Here is an 18906-nt window from a genome sequence, read left to right on the forward strand (position 1 = left end):
TATAATGTAAATTAAAAAATAATACCATTATCAATTTGATATGGAAAAACCATGCCAGTCCATTTCTATCAGGGAAACAGAATTTTCCTTAAAAATGCTTTCTATTATTCAAAGTAAGCCAGATTCTCAGAGAAATAAGTCAAATTCAGAGAATTCTCAGTGAATTTCAGTTCCATTACATAGAATCAAAGGTAAGGGCCAGCTTAGTGCAACGTATAGGATATTCAATGCATGTTTTCTTCACCGGGGAAGCACGTTTCAAAAGCATATGCCACATGCCCTAAAAAACACTGAAGGCTTAGCCACCTCAGACACTTCAGCTGCCTAACAGTAGTGTTAGGCTGCAGTAACTACCCTCCTGTGAAGAGAACACCTGGTCTAAATGCTGCTTTGGTCCATGTATCTCCTGTGACTTTCAGTTCACTTCTCCCCATTGTGTACACCAAATAAAGTTTATTCTGCAATTAGGTAACAGAGCTAGGACCAGTCAGTCTATTTGAGAACATCAAAGCTTGAACTAAGGTTATTACCGAATCTTCACTGTTGTAAGAATTAAGACTGCTTTATACTTCTCCCTAAAATAAAACTGAGAACACTGTCACCTAAGGGACCTATGTTGTTTGGTTTTACTGGGTACCTGGGGACAGACAGGACAGTTGCCTTTAACTGAGCCTTAGTCAAAGGCAGTCATAAGTTTTCTATGAGATGTTTATCTATGAAATTTGCTCTAAATCTAAAATTCTGGTCTGAACACATGACCTGAAACTCCGTCCTACCTCAATTACTGCATGAAATGGCAAGACTGTTAATTGTTCAGTTGACTGTTTTAGGATCCCACCCACTTCATGCCTATCAATCCTGTTATTCAGGGCTAAATTATCTCCCTGGAGTCTTTTTCAGCCTCCTTTATTTCTTGTTTGGCTTGCGTTCTCTCTATTGGGTTCCTCATGGGGATTTCTACTACAAAACAGGCAACTGAATGAGGAACTAAAATTCAAATTTCTGATTGGGGACAGACATCATCCCCCGGTTATATTAGATCACTTTTCTAGATAATCTAGAAAAAGAGAGTAAGAGTCTATTTTGTTTAAATATAAGAGATACCTGAAGACCAGTTATGTAACCTGTCTAAAACCCCAGTTTTCTCATCCATAACAAGGAGCTAATAATACTCTTGGGGAGTTGGTATAATGATTAGATGTAATCCATGTAAAGCACTAGGCACAATGCCTCACACACAAAGAAACCCAAAAGTGTCAGTACACCAGCTGATGGTTATTACAACTACAGTGTTTTCTCTAGGCTTTATTTGCATTATTTAAACTATCTGGCAAACAGCTGCCAGCAATTTAAATGGAAACAATCTTATCCCTGATTTCCTTAAGAAATTGAAAGCTAATGCATAGTAGTAGTGTGATGTTTAGACTTGTCTCTAGACTTCTACCAGTTTAGTCAGTGTATCCCTATAAAATTCACTTCCAACTGGCTATCTCATCCAGTAAGTATCTTCCAGTTTAAGCCTACCTCTGAATTTTACTTGTTCACCAATGATCAAGGACTTCTACTCTGATAATTTGAAAATTAAACTTCTAGGTCACATTTAAGTATACTATCCATATAAACAGATCACACATAATCTATACACACAAAAAGATCAGCATCTTCATAGAGAATTGTACCATTTCAAATACTTCTCACAAAATACTGGTCCAATAACATACTTAAAAACTTTCATAGAGATATTAAAAGTCCTCTTACCACATTGCCTGCACAGATACAGGTTTGAATATGTGAACTCTGTTATCTGTTGATACGCTGAACCCACTAAGGAAAAAAAAAAAATGAGACAAAAATCCACAAATGAGAATGGCTTATTTCAGTTGTGAGTTTTCAATGTTGTTTCCCAGGCTAGTAACTACTGGCTCAGTAGGAATCATCAGGCACTTGATGCAGACGTTAACTAGAGTATAGGGCTTGGCTGAAAAGCTTCAACAAATTATCTGATTTTATATACTAAGCAGAATGAATGGACTCCCGCATTGGAGTTAGGGAATTATAATACATCCAGTTTCCCAGGTGTAGCTACGAACAAACTGTCCAGCTGTATATTTCTATTTGGAAGCCTTGTGGGTTCACAACGAACCTGACCCTGGTTTTATAAACTGGAGCAAATATCTTAGTCTCTTTGGGACACATTCTAAAAACATCAGGGGTGGGGGTGGAGGGTCACTAGAAGAAACTGGCACAGAAAAGGGATTATACTGTAGGCTGACAGCTGGCAGAGAAAGCAAGAGGTTATTTGAAACAGAACATATCATCCTTTGGGAGAGCATTGCAACAGTCCCACATGCTCAGTTTTAAGAGTGAGCCAACAAACTAGTTCTTCTTTGTTTGGATTCTTACCATAGTCGGCCTAGAAGAACAGAAGTGAGAGGCCTTGGCAATTTGCATGTTCACTCCACTTTACAAAACAGAGTTTAAAAGAACTCATTGAGCTACTGACATGACAGTTCAGTTGGGCACAGTGGGCCTCCCATTCAGCTGAATGAATGGGCACTAAGATGGAACCTGACCCCTTGGCTTTCTGTAGGAAGATAAAAGGGGGAAACCTCTTACCCATCACCATCCAAATGAATTAGGGTGTCACTCCAGAGAGGCAGGACTAAGCCCATGGTACACGTGCTACTGCAAGACAAGAAAGAGTCTGTAAGTTGCCTTCTGTCATTCCAGGCAGCAATTCTGTTTATTAACTCTTCCAACATGAATGATAAGCCTCTTAGCTCTAAATTCAAGCAAAATGTTAGAGTGGAGAAATTTCTATTACATTACTATTAATCCAATGTATGTGCTCAGAAACTATTTTAAACAGGTGGTTAGTTAGGTCCTTAAATATTTAAGGACCTAGCTCCCCATACTGCTGTTTTGCAAATAGCCACTGTCTAAAAAATCCATGTGATTGCTGTTGCCTTGAGACTGGCAGGTCTCAGCCCAAAGTCACAGCAACCAACTCAACCTCTAGAATGATTTTTTAATGTATTAAGAATACATAGTATTTTCACAGTTCAAAAATCAAACACTACAAAAAAAGTACATATTGAGAAACAAGAATTATTTCTAATGCCAAAAAACCACTGCTGGTTGCTGAAGACCTCTGACTATGTGATTTGCTCAATTCTAATTCTGAGGTCTACATAGATTTATTGAACCCTAGAATACACTCTCTATAGTTTAAATGGGAAAAGGAATGAAAATATGAAAAAAAAGTAATCAATAATGGCTTGTGATCACATTAAGAGACAAGAGACACAACTTAAATGCAACATTGCTTGGTGACTGCACACTGAACTAGCTAGCACTGCTGAAATGGAGAGTGAATAGTAATGTCACCAACCAACAAAAGGGTAGCCCTAGTATGGTATTAAAATATTATTTAGCCCTGGCTGGTGTCGCTCAGTGGATTGAGTGCCAGTCTGTAAACCAAAGGGTCGCTGGTTCAATTCCCAGTCAGGGCACATGCCTGGGTTGCGGGCCAGATCCCCAGTAAGGGGCACACGAGAGGCAACCACACATTGATGTTTCTTTCCCTTTCTTTTTTCCTCCCTTCCCCTCTCTAAAAGTAAATAAAATCTTAAAAAAATATTACTTACATCACACAAGGAGGAAGAAACTACCTTTAAGTTAATGAAACAGGCAGAAATAGGAAGCTTTGGACTCCCCATTGTGTGTTCTATCACATTACATCTCTGGACAGATGTAATCTACCCCAGATCTCCACTACGTTTTCTCCTTAAGACTGCCATAAACCATTTCCTCCTCTAGCCAGTCTCCCAAAGGCTCCTGTACCCTTTCCCTGGCAATATATCTAAAAAAGTAGCATCGTATAGTAGAAAGAACCTTGGGTGTCTTAAGTAAAACAGCAAAGTATGGTAAGAGCATAGTCTCTGGAGTCAGATGGGCTCTGGAACCTGAGGTCTTGTACTAACTGTATAAATAGTCTTAGGCAAATTATTTAATTGCTTTGTGCACCAGATTCCTCATCTATATTGGGCTGTTTTAAAGATTAAATTAGATAACACATTAAAAACTGTGTCATAACTACTACTTACGGAGAAGCTATACTATGCCAAAAGATCTGCATTTGTTTGCCTTCAGTACTTCAATTCCTTCTGACAAATTTTTTAACCCCTCTCAGCCTTTATTTCTTCATCTTAATATTCAGGTAACAAAATCTACCCTCATAAGGTTATCATGAAAATCTAAAATACTTAAAGCGAAACAATATATATTAATGTACCAATATGTAAAATAAATGTTGACTATGAATCTGTAGTGGGTGCTCTATCACAATTGAAAGTGGTTTTGGAGGGAGGGGAATATTGTGAGAATGTATTAAAAACAACATGAGGAATACCAAGCTTTAACTTTTGGAGTCACTGCAGGGCTAATGACGGTCATGCCCTAGTTGAGCTGTGTCTAATGATTTTCACTGCACTTGTTGGCCCGTGTTACTCAACACTCCACCAGTTTTTCCAGAGTTCAGAAGATTCAAATCAAGACTGAAACAGTTTATCCACATTAGAACCCTAGGCCTGAACTCCAGATGCACATTTGTCATGCCAGAGTTTGGGAGGGAGGAAGACAGCACCACTACTATTTTTGTTGAGCAGAGGAGTGCAAGGGAAATTTGTTTTGAAAATCAAATCTCTTCCCAAGGTGGAGTGCAATTATTTTTAGTTTTTCATTTTTGTTTTGGGTAAGTGCTTAGCCAGGTTCTTAGCAACAACTGCAATTTGGGTATAAATATGAAGGGTTGATAACCTAGAGATGAACCTAGAAATTAAGCAACTACAGAAGATAATACAGAAGGTGAGCTTATGACCAGACACCAGTTAAATTTTGGACAGATGATACTGGTATGTAGAAACCAAACATCACATTTCCACTCTGTATTCAGGTTAGAATGTTTTTTACAGTAAGAAATAGCTTTTTCACACAACAAGGGAGGGAGGCCTGATTAGGCACACTAATATTTTTTATCTAGTTTACCTTGAATCTTACCAGATTTTTCTCCATTACAGTTATTTATTAGATACTCACCCATTCAACAAGTATTTACTGAGTGCCTACATGTCCCAAACATTTCAAGGTGTTGGGGGTACAAAGAAAAATAACAAGACAACACCATAAAGCCTTATTATTTTATAACTTGAACTATATCCAATGCAATTTGGAAACCAAGGTTATGCTGTGTATTAAAAACTATTACTTAAAATACAACATTCAGAGAACTTGTAAATAGGTTAAATGAATTGCTATAACACATCTTGAAAACTACTTGTGAAGACTATGTTATAAGCAATGTATTCTACTTTGGTTTAATACTGTTCTGGAACATTAACTTTTTCTACTGTCTGATACAAAATGATACGAATTCCTTTAACAGCAATTGAGATAAAAATGATATTGGATTACCCGAACACCATTTTTTCTCAAGTAGGCAGCATTTCTCTTACTGTCCAAGAAGCTCATTCAAATAGGCTTTATGGGAATTCATAATATCAAGTTTACCAAACAGAATGAAAACTAGTTTTTATAGCTTTTCATATCACATTTTGTCTCCTAAAAACTAAAATTTTCTTTTGCTAGGTATGATTTAGGCAGGACTATTACTGAAGATAAATGCAGTTCACTGAGGATAAATTACTGGGCACCCATGTTAATAAGCAGTCTTTATGATTTCTGGGAATGTTCAGGACAAATTAAAAATGATAAGATTATAAACCTGATTGCTCACTCTCTGGATCAGGAGAAAAACGAAGTTGTTGCCTTTTCTCTCTTGGGGAAGACTCAAGTGAAGTTTCCATGCTGCCCCAGTTCCCGTTTTATGGGGGTTCCAAAGGAGGAGTTGGGACAAATGATGCAAAGGAAATAAGATCTAGAGCAGGGCTGTCCAACTGAACTTTCTGCAATGATAGAAATGTTCTGTACATGTAATATCCAATATAGTAGCCACATATAGCTGGAGTACTTGAAATGTGGCTAGTTGTAACTGGGGACTGAAATTTTAATTTTATTTAATTTTAATTTATTTCAATAGTCACATGTAGTTTAGTGGCTACTGTACTGGACAGTACAGACCTAGAGGTATAAAAACCCAAATCAAAGGTCTTAAAATACTAATGAATGCAAGCAAGGAAGGTGCTCTTATAGGATAAATGTTTACTTACTGAAAGGTTTGTTGCTTAGCTACACCAGAGGTTAAAACCATGCAGGAGGAACAGTTTCCTAAATGTGGCTTACAAGCCTGTGTAATTTCAGATCATACAATTAAGGGCTGTAAGTGGTATACAAGGTAACAACTCTGGCCTTGTGATCCTTGTGAACCCACAATTATTTTCAGGTTGACTGCTGTGTACAAGCTCAGGTAAACACTAGTTTGGGAGACTTTCTTGTGACAACGTGACCCCTACCCCCTTCCCCACATCAGGACAAAGAGAATCACTCCCAGCCTCCTCTTCTCTTTGTGGCTAAATTCTCCTAGACCTGGGTCACACCCCTTAGCTACTCCAGCGTTCCACTCTAGTGCTGAGCCAGGAAGTCAGTGCTTTGAGACATCTGGCAGGATTTCCTGAGGCTTATTATCTATAATGCAGAGATCTGCTTAGCAACCACATTCCAGTCTTCCCAAGGTTTCCCCCCCAAAAGGGGAAAATACAAAAGGAAAGCAACAAACTTTAGGGACACAATAAAGCCAGGTTTTGTGTGATGTCTGATATCTTTAATCATAGGACGTAAAGTGCCCCTAAAGCAAAAGGTGCAGGATTATAAAAGTTTCTGTTTTGAGTTTAAAGAAAAGGGAAGCAAAACATTTGATTAAAGCAAGGTTTAAGGCCATGGATAAATATAAGAGACTGGAATTAAAGTGAGCTCTCTTTGAACCCAGGACCCATTGGTGCAATATCGCAAAGGGCATGTGCCCTAGAATCAGCAAAGTGAGTCATTACTGCTTAAAATAAAGTTGACTGCAAAGAACAGGCAGCTTTTCCCACCCCCACCTGCCAGAGATAGAAGTTTAAACCATATCCTTTATATCATCACCAGCTAAAGATGAGAGGAAGGTAAGAAAGTGTAAATGAGAAACACATTACTAAAGACATTCATTAAACACTTTCATCTCTGAAGATTGTGTGACTAAGATATTTTTGTATTCTCTAGTTTTAGGTGTTTAGCTTTAAGAGTAGAACTGTATAAGATGTTTTTGTGATAATCAAAAGGCAACTGGAATAAGTTACTTAAAAAGGAGTCTTCTCATCCTCTCTTTTGTGGTACCATACCTGTCATTAGAGGAGAAATCCATTCCCAGGACGATGCTTTCTTCAGTGTCTTGTCTACCGTTAGTTGAAACCACTACCATATAGCGTGTTCGATTCTGGTAAGTACTTTCTAGTCTTACAGCCTGGAGGTTAACAGACAACAGAGAAATTAAGAAATTGAAAATGTTAGTTTTAGATCATTTAATCCTTTTTATACCAGCATCTTAAAGCACACTCAGGGAGACAGTGGAGCCAGTAGTTAGGAGACCTACATTCAAATCCAAGCTCAGGTATTAACTACAAAAACTATAAAAGTGTGCCCTGATTGGTATGGCTCAGTGGGCTGGGCACTGACCTGTTTGATTCCCAAGTTGGGGCACAGGCCATGCCCCTGGTTTGAGGCATGCGAGAGGCAACTGATTGATGTTTCTCTCTCACATCAGTGTTTCTCTCCCTCTCTTTCTCCCCGCTTTCCCCTCTCTTTAAAAATAAATCAAATCTTTAAAATAACTATAAAAGTTGTTAAATTAATTGGAGGGAGGTATAATAATACCTATTCCATTGGGTTGTAAAATCATATAAAATAATGCATGTAAGGCACAGTGCTTGACATACAGTAAATAAATGTTTATGATTAGCACAGTGTTTATAATAATAGCGATTACCAGGTCATGCTCTAAAGATCAAAGAGGGGAATGTGAGATTGTATGAATGGAAGCACTGGACTCAAAGATCCAAGTCCCATAAACAATTACAGTACAAAGCAAACAATATCTAATGGGAGTTGCTCTACTGAATTCTTACAGATTATATACTACAAAATTTTCCTTAGTTTCAATAACAATTGAAGAAATAACTTTTTCAGAAGCTTATATTACATGTAGAAAATGGAATATTATTCAGCACTAAAAAGAAATGAGCTATCAAGTCATGAAAAGATGTGGAGGAACCTTAAATGCATATTACTGAGTGAAAGAAGTCAATCTGAAGAGGCTACATACTGTTTGAGTTCAACTATATCACATTCTGGAAATGGTAAAACTATGGAGTCAGTAAAATGATCAATAGTTGTCAGGAGCACAGAGGATTTTTAGGTCAGTGATACTGCTCTGTTTACTACTAAAGAGTTGGATACATGTCATTATTAAAGCCCATAGAATATACAACATCAAGAGTAAACCCTAATGTAAACTACAGACATTGAGTTGATAATGGTATATCAGTGTATGTCTATCAGTTGTAACAAATGTATAACTCTGGTGGGGGATGGAGATATTGGGAGAGGCTATATGTGAGAGGAGATAGAGGGTATATGGGAAATCTCTGTACAATAAGTCCTCGCTTAGTATCATTGATAGGTTCTGCAACTTTAAGCAAAAGAACATATAGTGAAACCAATTTTGCCATAGGCTAATTGATAGGAAAAAAGTTATACTCCTATGGCATCTCATCAATGTAACAAAACAATGTTGAATGAAACATTATTTGAGGATATGCTGCACCTTCTGCTCAATTCTTCTGTAAACCTAAAACTGCTCTAAAAAAATAAAGTCTATTTTAAAAATCTTGCTTAAAGGTTAGGTCCTAAGTGCTCTAATCATCACTATCATCACCATCATCATCATCACCATCATCATGACAGGACAGGGTTGGAGGAAACTTTTGGAGGTAATGAATATGTTTATGGCATAGACGGTGGTGATGATTTCATGGGTATTTACTTATCTCCAAACTCATCAAGTTGCATATATCAAATATTACAAATACTTTTTGTATGTCATTATACCTCAATAAAATGGTTTAAACAATGTAACAACAACAACAACAACAACAACAACAAAAAGAAGGGAATTAGATGAAAAAAATTTGGCAAAGTGCTGACAGTTATTAAAGCTGGATAATGGGGTCATGAGGATATATTTTATACTTTTTATGTTTAGGAATTTTCTTAACAAGGAGTTAATAAAAATCCTCATCTGAGCACATTTTTTCATTGCTTTTAGAGAGAGAAAAGGAGGGAAGGTGGGGGTGGGGGAGAGAAAGAGAAAGGGAAACATCCCTGTGAGAGAAACACTGATTAGCTGCCTTCTTGAACAAGCCCTGGACTGGGAACTGAACCTGTGACCCTTCTGTCTAATGGATGACATTCCAACCAACTGAGCCACACTGGCCCCGGGGGGGATATATATATATATATAAAGTAATATGCTTCCACTCAACATTCATTCAAATATTTTCCACACATTTACTGTGTATACAATCAGAGCATAAGTGCTGAGGATTCAAGGGTGGAAGAGAAATATGGTCCCTGCCCTCAGACAGTGTACAATTTTAGTCCATTCTTCTTTTTCTCTAGTAACAGAAAGGCAGGAAAATGTATACTAGAGGCAATTTCTTCAGTATAAAACAACTCCATCCCCATTCCTTGTCTTAGAAGAGAAAGAGAGCTTCAGATACATTAACTGGCTCAAGACATTTGTCAGAAATTTGACAGACATTTCTGTTTGGAACTCTTTTCGTGTTGCTCTTCCTGGGGTCCCCTTTCCCTAACATGATCACTATTCTAAAAGTGAAAAGGCCAGGCAAAGAGAAAGAGAGACATAGTTACATAGCTCAAATAACCCATCTATCAAGGCAGAGGTGAGATTCCCAAGCCTATCTTTTTGTTTCTATATTCCTAGGAAAAGCCAGGGAAGCACAAACAGTAGAAGTGGCTACATTAAAGCTTGTTTCTAATAAGAGGTGACAAGAAGAATGTAATGCCCACATTCTGATTCCAAGTACACAAGGCAGAGAGCTGCACTGCTGGTTTTATAGTCCATGAAGTAACAGAGCACTTCAACCTAAATTCACTAAGAGAAACTAATATTCAAGTTGATAAAGGTCTAGCCACAGTGAGCTGGGACCAAGTGAGCATTACACATATAGAGCTATGGATAGGAGTCCATGACTCTCTGATTCTAAAAATGCTCCAAGAGATATTAGACTAACCAGAAACCCAGTGCAGGTAAACTAGAATTTCTCACAAACAAGATCTCAGATATTATTATATATCTAAACTTTGGCTTGCCATAATAAGTTTTGAGCCAACTATTCAGTTTCCTGAATATGTCAGAGGCTCTTTTATCCTCTGCAAAGGGTCTGAGAATTTCTGCCAAGGCTCAAATATAAATGGCATGGGAACAATGGAACTGTAGTTCTATAATTTATCCACAGCTTCTACTCCAACTAGTGGCAACCGATTGGTTAACTGAGGCTGAAAAAAGGAAAGAAAACGATCTCCATAAGTATGACCTTAACTGTCATGCAAGTTATTAGGTCAAGTTAACAGGTGGGCAGCAAGAGTTTTCTTGTAATATTCAGTGCGAACACTACTTTTCATCTTTTAAAGAGTGGTATGTATATTTAATCTGTATCCATCCATCATATCATAAGCATTTCAAACATCTGGCTCTCCTTTGATTAATCTAATCTCAACAGAACATCCCAAACCTAATGGGAAAGGTCCCAGTTATCTTGTACTGACTTAGGCTTGAATAACTGGCACATCTCAGAGTCAATGACTTTTAAGCTTCTGAGATGAGAGAACAGCACTTAGAGGTTTTGGGATTTGATCATGGACCTCTAGATAGTACCTATAATAATTACTAAATTCTTACTAATGGGGAAGTGGAGCTTTATTTAATCAGGGAGTCAGGAGCCACAAAGACATTAGTTCAACTCCTACATCATAATTAAAAGATAGAATTTCTTTTTTTTAACAGAAAAAGTTCTGCAATTTCGGGATTGACCCCATGCTCCAAAATTCCTTTTAAGGATAAAGATTCTAGGTTAAGGAATTAAACAAAACTTTAAGTGCCACAGCATAAAGAAAAACCGAATACTCACTCTGGTTTCAGGTTCATTTCACATTCCTCTTGTGGGAAGAAGATTAACAAAATCTAATAACCTAATTTAATTCATCAAGCCAATCAGAGAAATGTAACTTAAAGTGATAGTTTGTAATATATAATACCCTAATATTAGAATTGGCAGTAATTTCAATGTTACTAGTCTCCAGAACTTACATGGAATAAGTGACTGGAATAAGACAATGATTCAGATGCATTTAACTGAAGTTCTCATTGAAAAAAATACTGCAGTTTATTCTAATTGTCCATATAAAACAATGTTTTAGATTTTAAAACTTGGCAGCAATAGCAGCTCAGAAAATTATTCCAAGAAAGTCTATTTACTGCCTAAACTTGAAATCCTATTAAAAGTTTCAGGTGAACTGGATCCAGCAATCCTAGGACTGACGTAGGTCTGAGAAGTCACCTCCTGCTTTTGCTTTATTTCTAAGGTAAGAACCCAACTATTTTCAAAACTTAAAATATGTTCCAAAGAGTAATGTTAAAACTCCCCTCAGTAACTAATTTAAATGCATCTGATCACAAGAGTTTACAAATACCATCTGGTCCGATAACTTCTCTTGTCAGTATCACCCAACCCCAGGAAACACTTCTCCCCAAGCTCACACTGTACCTTTGCCTTTAATTTTTTCCACCAAGAGACTGACATCATGTGCCTACACGCAATGTTTATCTGCAGGGAAGCCACAGTATAAAGTCCCAATGTCTAGACAGGCAGCTCACCCAATTCATCAGAGAAAGGTTTCAAAAATATGTAAATATTGTATTCCCGCCAAAAGAACAAAGCAATGTCAATAATAAAAAATTAAGAGACCATGTGACACGAATGAGCTAAAGGACACTGTCTTAAAAAAAAAAAAAAAAAAAAAAAAAGCTTGAGGGAGTCTCTGGTTAAATCTATCTTTATAAAATTCTGAATAAAACAACCTGACATATTCTGTATAGCCATTAAAAAAGTTTTATTTACTGATATTGGAAAATATCCATGATCAAGTGTGAAGAAAGCAGGTTATAAACAGCACTCATTTTTATCTCATTTTTGTGTAAGTAAAAAAAAAAAAAAAAAAAAAAAAAACACACTTTCTGACAGATATTTTTGCCCAGTACTTAGCCTTTTTTTATACATCCTCTCCCCAATCTCATTCACCCACTGACATGTCCTTAGTTATCTACTGTCATCTTTATAACCCCACTCCCCCGAGACATAAACCCTTATTGCTTTAAATTACTTTATACTTTTGTTTCTCAGAACTTCTGAGATCATGCTTCAGGTAAACTAGAAGGTTCTGATGCTCAAATTTGGTTATTTTCATCCCTGTCCACTTTAGTAAGAGCAGATCTCAGAGAACCTGACACATACGCTTGCTTCCATACACACCTGACTAGAAGACTGCTTATCTAAATAGCTCAAAATGTCTTTTTCAGAGTGTAAGACCCAAAGTGATTTTTACTTTGTTTTTTATGCTTTTCTGTACTGTCTGATTTTAAAAAGACTAAGACATTTATACTTAGAAAAAGGAAACCCATTTTCCATTGGGAAAAAATTAATATATTATAAAAACCCCCAAATTTCATTTTTCTTAAACTCTCTGGCAAGGTACTCAAAAACACTTCCTTGTACCTTATTAACACCTCTGTTCTAGTTACGAACATTAGTTGATATTACTTCAAATGTCAGGAAAGTCCTTAATCTCCCAGTCTATTTTTTATTAAATAAATGGGTCTTTGATAATGTGCAACAGTACTATAAAGCTGCTGTCTTCATTGTACGAGCTGCGGTTTTCCTAAGTACTAAAGTTAATGCTTGAGACTATTTGAACACAGGGTTCTCTGGAGAAAAAATTGAGTTAGTCCTATTTTTAATGCTGAAGCAAAATGTGGGTTCTCTATTTGTTGTTGAGTTATTAAAAAATTAAAGGCAGGACTTTCAGTTGACTATCAAACTTTTAACCTTATGCACAAGCTCCAGAATGAGAGTTTTAGGATTCCAAATTTAACTCAAAACAAAAGGCTTTGCTTTGAGTCCACAAATGCTCCTTTCAGTTAGAAAAGTGCTAATTTGTCCAAAGCACACAATGTATTCACTCATTTTCTTGAAGATGACTCACACAATAATCTGAAACATAATGACTATGTGTTTGTAACAATTCAAACAACTATAAAATGGCTTGTCATTTGAACTCTGAATTAACTCAGAGGCATCAGTTACATTTTCTGAATTTATATTTTATAAATGTAAAGCAGCTGAAGCTGAATATTTTACCAGGGAAAGAAAAGAACTTAATTGCCAATTCTATCTTCCTAACTGTTTCCTCAATACTCTCCCATGTCTGTTATGGTTAAAATTATTTTAACATTTAGAGGTGCAATCCAAACTTCATAGGTCATCAATGAGAAAAAGATAAAGTGAGTGAGTAATACACATCAGCTTCGGCTCTATTAAACCACACAATTTTTGGAAACTATCAACAAATATCTATTGGATATACGGCATGTGCAAGGAACCACTATTACGGGTTTTAGAGGAGTTGTTTAAAGCGTGACTCCTGGACCAGCAACATCAGCATCACTTGGAAACTTGTTTAAAATGCAAATTATCATTCCTCTCCCTCCCCAAATCAAACTCTTGAGGTGGGAGTCTAGCAAGTGGCAGTTTAACAATGTTCTGCAGGTGATTCTGATGTACTCTGAAATTAGAGTATCACTATTTTGGGATATTAATGCTGTAAGAACCGCACTCCACTTTGTTCACTGATAAAGAAGTGTTTAAGACAGAAATATGTCAAAAAATATAGACAAGATTTACATACATTCATTATGCTACCTTAGGATTAGAATGTAAGATAATTATGAAAGGATTTTTAAATTTCAGTTCCTTTAAATTTCAAAGTAAGTTTCTCAGTGGCTGTGTCAAAGTGGTAGGGGCAGCATTTGAGAGGAAAAAAAGACAGAATTTTACCAAAAAAATAATTAAGTGAATGAAGAGTTAGTAATTACCACAGAGTTCAGAGGCCTGCTCATCAATTTTCTAGTCATTCTTGAATTCTACTCATTATTTCTCTTCCGAGGAGGAAAGCATGGATCAAGTACTTGAATTTAACGCGTCCGTGAAAACCCAATTTCCAAGTTACTCGCCATAACCTGGAAGGGTTCATCACCACACACCTGGATTACTGCAAGAACTACCCAGCAGGCCCCTATAATTTAGGATGGCTGCCTTCTCCTCTCTATTCTCTTTCAGCTTCTGAGGAATCTTTCTTAAATACTACAGCTGTCCCAGTAATTCCTTGGCTCAGAAACCTGTAACTGCTTACTGAAGAGGTAGAGGTATGAATTCCAGGTATTAGTCTAGAGGTTCAGAGGAAGGGGTGTCCAACATTTGGCATCTCTGGGCCACACTGGAAGAAGAAGAGTTGTCTTGGACCACACACTAAATATACAAACACAAATGAAAAACAAACAAAATCTCATAACGTTTTAAGTAAATTTACAATTTCGTGTTGGGCCGCATTCATAGGCATCCTGGGCTGCATGTGGCCTGTGGGCTGGACATCCCTGATAGGGAATATAAATGAATGAAGTAGGTCATATAAATATTAAGTGTATAGAAACACCTCTCACTTTCCACAAAGAAACACACTCATCTCATTTTTATTTTCCTACTTTTGTTAGATGTTCTACTATGAAAGAAATAAGGGTGAAGGAATGATGACAAATGGTGACACCTGGCTATAGTGTCCAGGAGACAATAGGACATGTGGAGATGTTGGTAAAGTATGAACAAGGGCCACACCAATGATCTCCCCTCTACCAAGTTAGCCAAGTTTGGCTTGTGAGAACAAGGTCCCAGTGTTGCCAGAATTTTTGATTTTTGAAGAAAAGCCCCAAGTCTGGATTTTTACATGAAATCACTCAACTTTAAAATTCTGGCTGAGATTTAAAAAAGAAACCCAAACAAACAAACAAACAAACAAACATAAACAAACCAAAACCAAAACAAAAAACACTGTGGTCTAAACAAAACACATCTTTAGCCTATGGACTTCCAGTTTGAGACCTCTAGTTTGGAGCATGAAGTCCCTATCTGCCTGCCTTGTATTCTGGTATCTTGTCTTCCCTATGGAAACAATTATTGCTATATTTAGGTAGCATTTTATACTTAGTATGGTCTCATGTCCATTTGACTCTATACACTGTGAGAGGTAGAAAGGAGATGAGAAAGCAGGCACAGACAGGCTATGTAACTTGTCCAACATCAGATGAGTAGTAAAAACCAAAGACCAGGTCTCCCAACTGGGACCAGCACAAAGCCTTGGCCATTTCACTCTCATCTTGTCTCTTCCTACGCGTGCTTTGCTTCAGTCATGTCCCCTAATAAAATCATGGTCTCCTTTCTTTCTGCCAATCTAAATTAAGACCCAGCTCAAGCTCTACTGTCTACATAAAACCTCCCTCAATGAGGTCACGTCCCCAAGTTTCCTCTTTTCTGAACTTCAATTGCATTATGGTCAATAACTTACAAACCGGTGCTCACCAACAGTCTTGAACTATCAAGTTATTTCACATCACTTCACATTAGCTCATATCCTCAATTATATTCTAAGCTCTTTGATAACAGGACCATGACATTCTTCTTTTCTGTTCCACAGAGTTCCTGGTACTGTGTTGGGACATAAACATGACTACATAGAGTTCATTGTATTATACAGCCTTTTAGGAAGATTGAGTTATAAGGATACCACTAACTTACCAGCCTGATGTTGTCTTCTGGGCGGAGTAATATGAACATTGCTTGGAGATGCTGTTGGAGATCGCCTGGTAAAATTTGCAAAACAAAAAATAATTATTCTCCATTGTAATGTCAACAGAGAGGATTCCTTCTACTCTCATGACTTGTATAAAATTAAGTTTTGGTTTACTGAAGGGCTCTAATTAGACACAGAAATTGTCTTAATATATTTACTGACTTTTTAAATGGAAAGACCAAATATATAAGGGAATACTCTATACATTCATTTTTAGTCTATCCTGCAGTAACATTTGCTTTGTGTTTGTCCTATGGAAGGGACAGTTGAAACCAATCTGTTTTGTGCAATGGTGGATGCTGATGAGAGTGGCGGTGAGATGTGTTGGGCGGAGGCAGCATTGGCTGTGTTTTCAGGCCCACAGAAGGTACTGAAGGAGGGATCTTGCCTTTCCTATTTCTGTAACTGTAATCTCCAGTTGCACTTAACCTAAGAAGATTTTTAGATTCCCTCTAGAATAATGTCAACAGTTTTAAATGATTTCCACATTAGTGGCTGATATTAAAATAAAAGTCTGTATTAAACATAGAAGATCCCAAGGGATATATAATTTACTGAACATATGAAGTGTTTTAAAATGGTCAACCATTATTAGAATCCTTACTTTTCTTATATATTCTAAAAAATAAAGTTGAAATTTCTTTGTATTAAACTATTATACATTTCCTCATATTCTCTATTCTGCACTAGGACATTTGAGGCTTTAGATAGGAGGAGAAAATTAATGTGCTTTCATAAATGAATACAATCAGAGAAGAAAAACCTGTATTCTTGCCTATCCAGGGCAAGCCTTTTTTTAAGTTTGAAAGGACTAATATAGCCACCTAATCAGGGATGCTGGTATAACCTATTCTCATATTGGTCTTGGAATCTACATGCATAATTTTCCTCCAGGTAACTTCACAGCTGTTAATTATGAAATAAAATATTAGTATATGCAAGTAGAGAAAAGCAGGAAGGAAAAAAAAAACTTTTCTGTAGGTTGGCAAACAGATATGTTTGTCTAAAAGGTTAGTAAGTCTGAAAGCCTTTCCTTTCTATTTTTCCCTTTCTTCTCTTAAAAAATAGTTTTCTTGCCCCCACCCCCTCCAACCGCTCATTTTACTGCTGGCTTTTGACCAATTCCATTATTGCAGAATCTTTCAACTTGCAAAATTAAAAAGGGGAGTCATTATATTTGACCATGTCCATTCTACTATATTTTAGATCCAGAGACACAACTTAAGTCTCATGTGCAAAAACCACTGTGTGCTCATAGCTATAAAGCCAAGAGAAATGAAAACATAGTTGAAAACAAAAACTTTGTATACAAATTTCATAGCAGCATTATTTATACTATCCCAAAATAAAACTCAAATTTCTATCGATTGATGAATAAATAAAATGTATGTATATTCACATACTGAAATATTATTTGGTCATAAAAAGGAATAAAGTACTGACACATACTATAACATGGATGACCCTTGAAAACATGTAAAGTGTAGGAAGCCTGTCTCAAATGATTGTTTATATGGTTCCATTTATATATAAAACCCAGAAAAGGCAAATCTATATAGAGAGAAAGTAGATTTAGTGGTTGTTTAGGACTGGGAGGAAGGGTAGGGGAACATAGAGGAGGATGGCTAATGGGTATTGTGTTTCTTCTGGGGTGTGGTAAGAAATGTTCTAAAATTAGATTGTGGTGATGGTTGCACAGCTTTCTCTGAATATGCTAAATTCTGTGACTAAACTAAATAAATGACAATGTATACTTTAAATGAGTAAATTATATGGTATGTGAATTATATCTTGATAAAACTGTTAAAAAAAAACCCAGTGTGGGGACACAAAATATACACAATGAAGAGAGACTAGAATTACAAGTTACAATTGAATTAAGCAGCTGAGGGTTTGTTCTTTTTTTTAAATTCTCACTCGAGGATATGTTAATTGATTTTTAGAGAGTGAAGAAGGGGGAGAGGGGGAGGGAGGGAAAGGGGGAAGAGACACTGATGTGAGACAGAAACACTGATCAGCTGCCTCCCTTATGTGCTCTGACCGGGCACTGAACCTGCCACCTTTTGGTGCATGAGATGACGCTCCAACCAACGGTGCCACCTGGCCAGGGCAAGCAGCTGAGGGTTTTTAAAAATTAAGTTTCCTCCTGTTCTATCAGAACAAATGATCTGAGGAAAGAATTTTTCAGGGTGGAGAACTTCTGTTGGAGAACGATTCTGGGGCAAATAATAGCCCTAAGTCCCCACTCCAAGCATTACTGGCCCAAAGATCTCACTGCCTTCTTTGAAGGTCAGACAAAAGCTAGTGAGCCCTCTACGACTACAGTAAGTCTTCTCATGTGAGCTGGTATGTGGAAGCTCAGGTTTGTTGGCTGTGAAAAGAAATGCCTTGATGAAACTGGTATTTTCTACCGGGAAATCACTCCTCATAGAGATTAAGAGATGCAATATACTTGTACCATAAGAGCCCTTCCTTAGATTTTTCAAATATTTCTATGATAGTAGCGAAGTTTCAAATTTCAATTTGATTTTAAAGACTTTATGCTATTCCCCTTTAAAATGTTAGCAGACATTCACTCATATCACTTTGGATTACAAAAAAGCATTTGATATTTTAAATGAACCCCAGATAAGAAATTCTAACTAGTTCAAAAAACATACATAAGGAAGTACAATTAGACATAGTAAGCTTTTGATCTGTTCTCAATTATGTTCATCATCTTTCAGTCACTGCGAGCTCAGCCAAGGCAGCTATAGCTCATGCGAAGGTCTGGTTTTGTAAGCTGCGTTTACACCCACACTGCCTCATCTGTTCTGGGCTGGATTACAAATCAAGCCCATTCAGTTTCTGTTAAATCTGCTTTTCTTTTTAGTATTG

At 36.9% G+C, this 18906-nt stretch overlaps 1 protein-coding gene and 1 non-coding gene across 3 annotated transcripts in view; both read right to left on the minus strand.

Annotated features, from left to right (window-relative positions):
- Window positions 1-18906, minus strand: part of SSH2 (slingshot protein phosphatase 2) — a 230047-nt gene that overhangs the window by 40737 nt on the left and 170404 nt on the right. For both annotated transcript variants that reach the window (XM_054573257.1, XM_054573256.1), the window contains 4 exons: window positions 15975-16039; window positions 7335-7456; window positions 2617-2685; window positions 1759-1824 (listed from right to left, as the gene is read on the minus strand). In XM_054573257.1, the coding sequence (XP_054429232.1) occupies window positions 1759-1824; window positions 2617-2685; window positions 7335-7456; window positions 15975-16039 (322 nt within the window). The remainder of the gene's footprint in view (window positions 1-1758; window positions 1825-2616; window positions 2686-7334; window positions 7457-15974; window positions 16040-18906) is intronic.
- On the minus strand, window positions 12468-12545 carry LOC129070385 (small nucleolar RNA U2-19). Its single transcript, XR_008529125.1, has one exon. It is a non-coding gene; the product is annotated as a small nucleolar RNA U2-19 (small nucleolar RNA).

This window comes from Pteronotus mesoamericanus, unplaced genomic scaffold (genome assembly GCF_021234165.1).
Source record: "Pteronotus mesoamericanus isolate MK-2021 breed Mesoamerican mustached bat unplaced genomic scaffold, CSHL_Meso_final contig_246, whole genome shotgun sequence".
In the NCBI taxonomy this organism is placed as follows: Eukaryota; Metazoa; Chordata; class Mammalia; order Chiroptera; family Mormoopidae; genus Pteronotus; species Pteronotus mesoamericanus.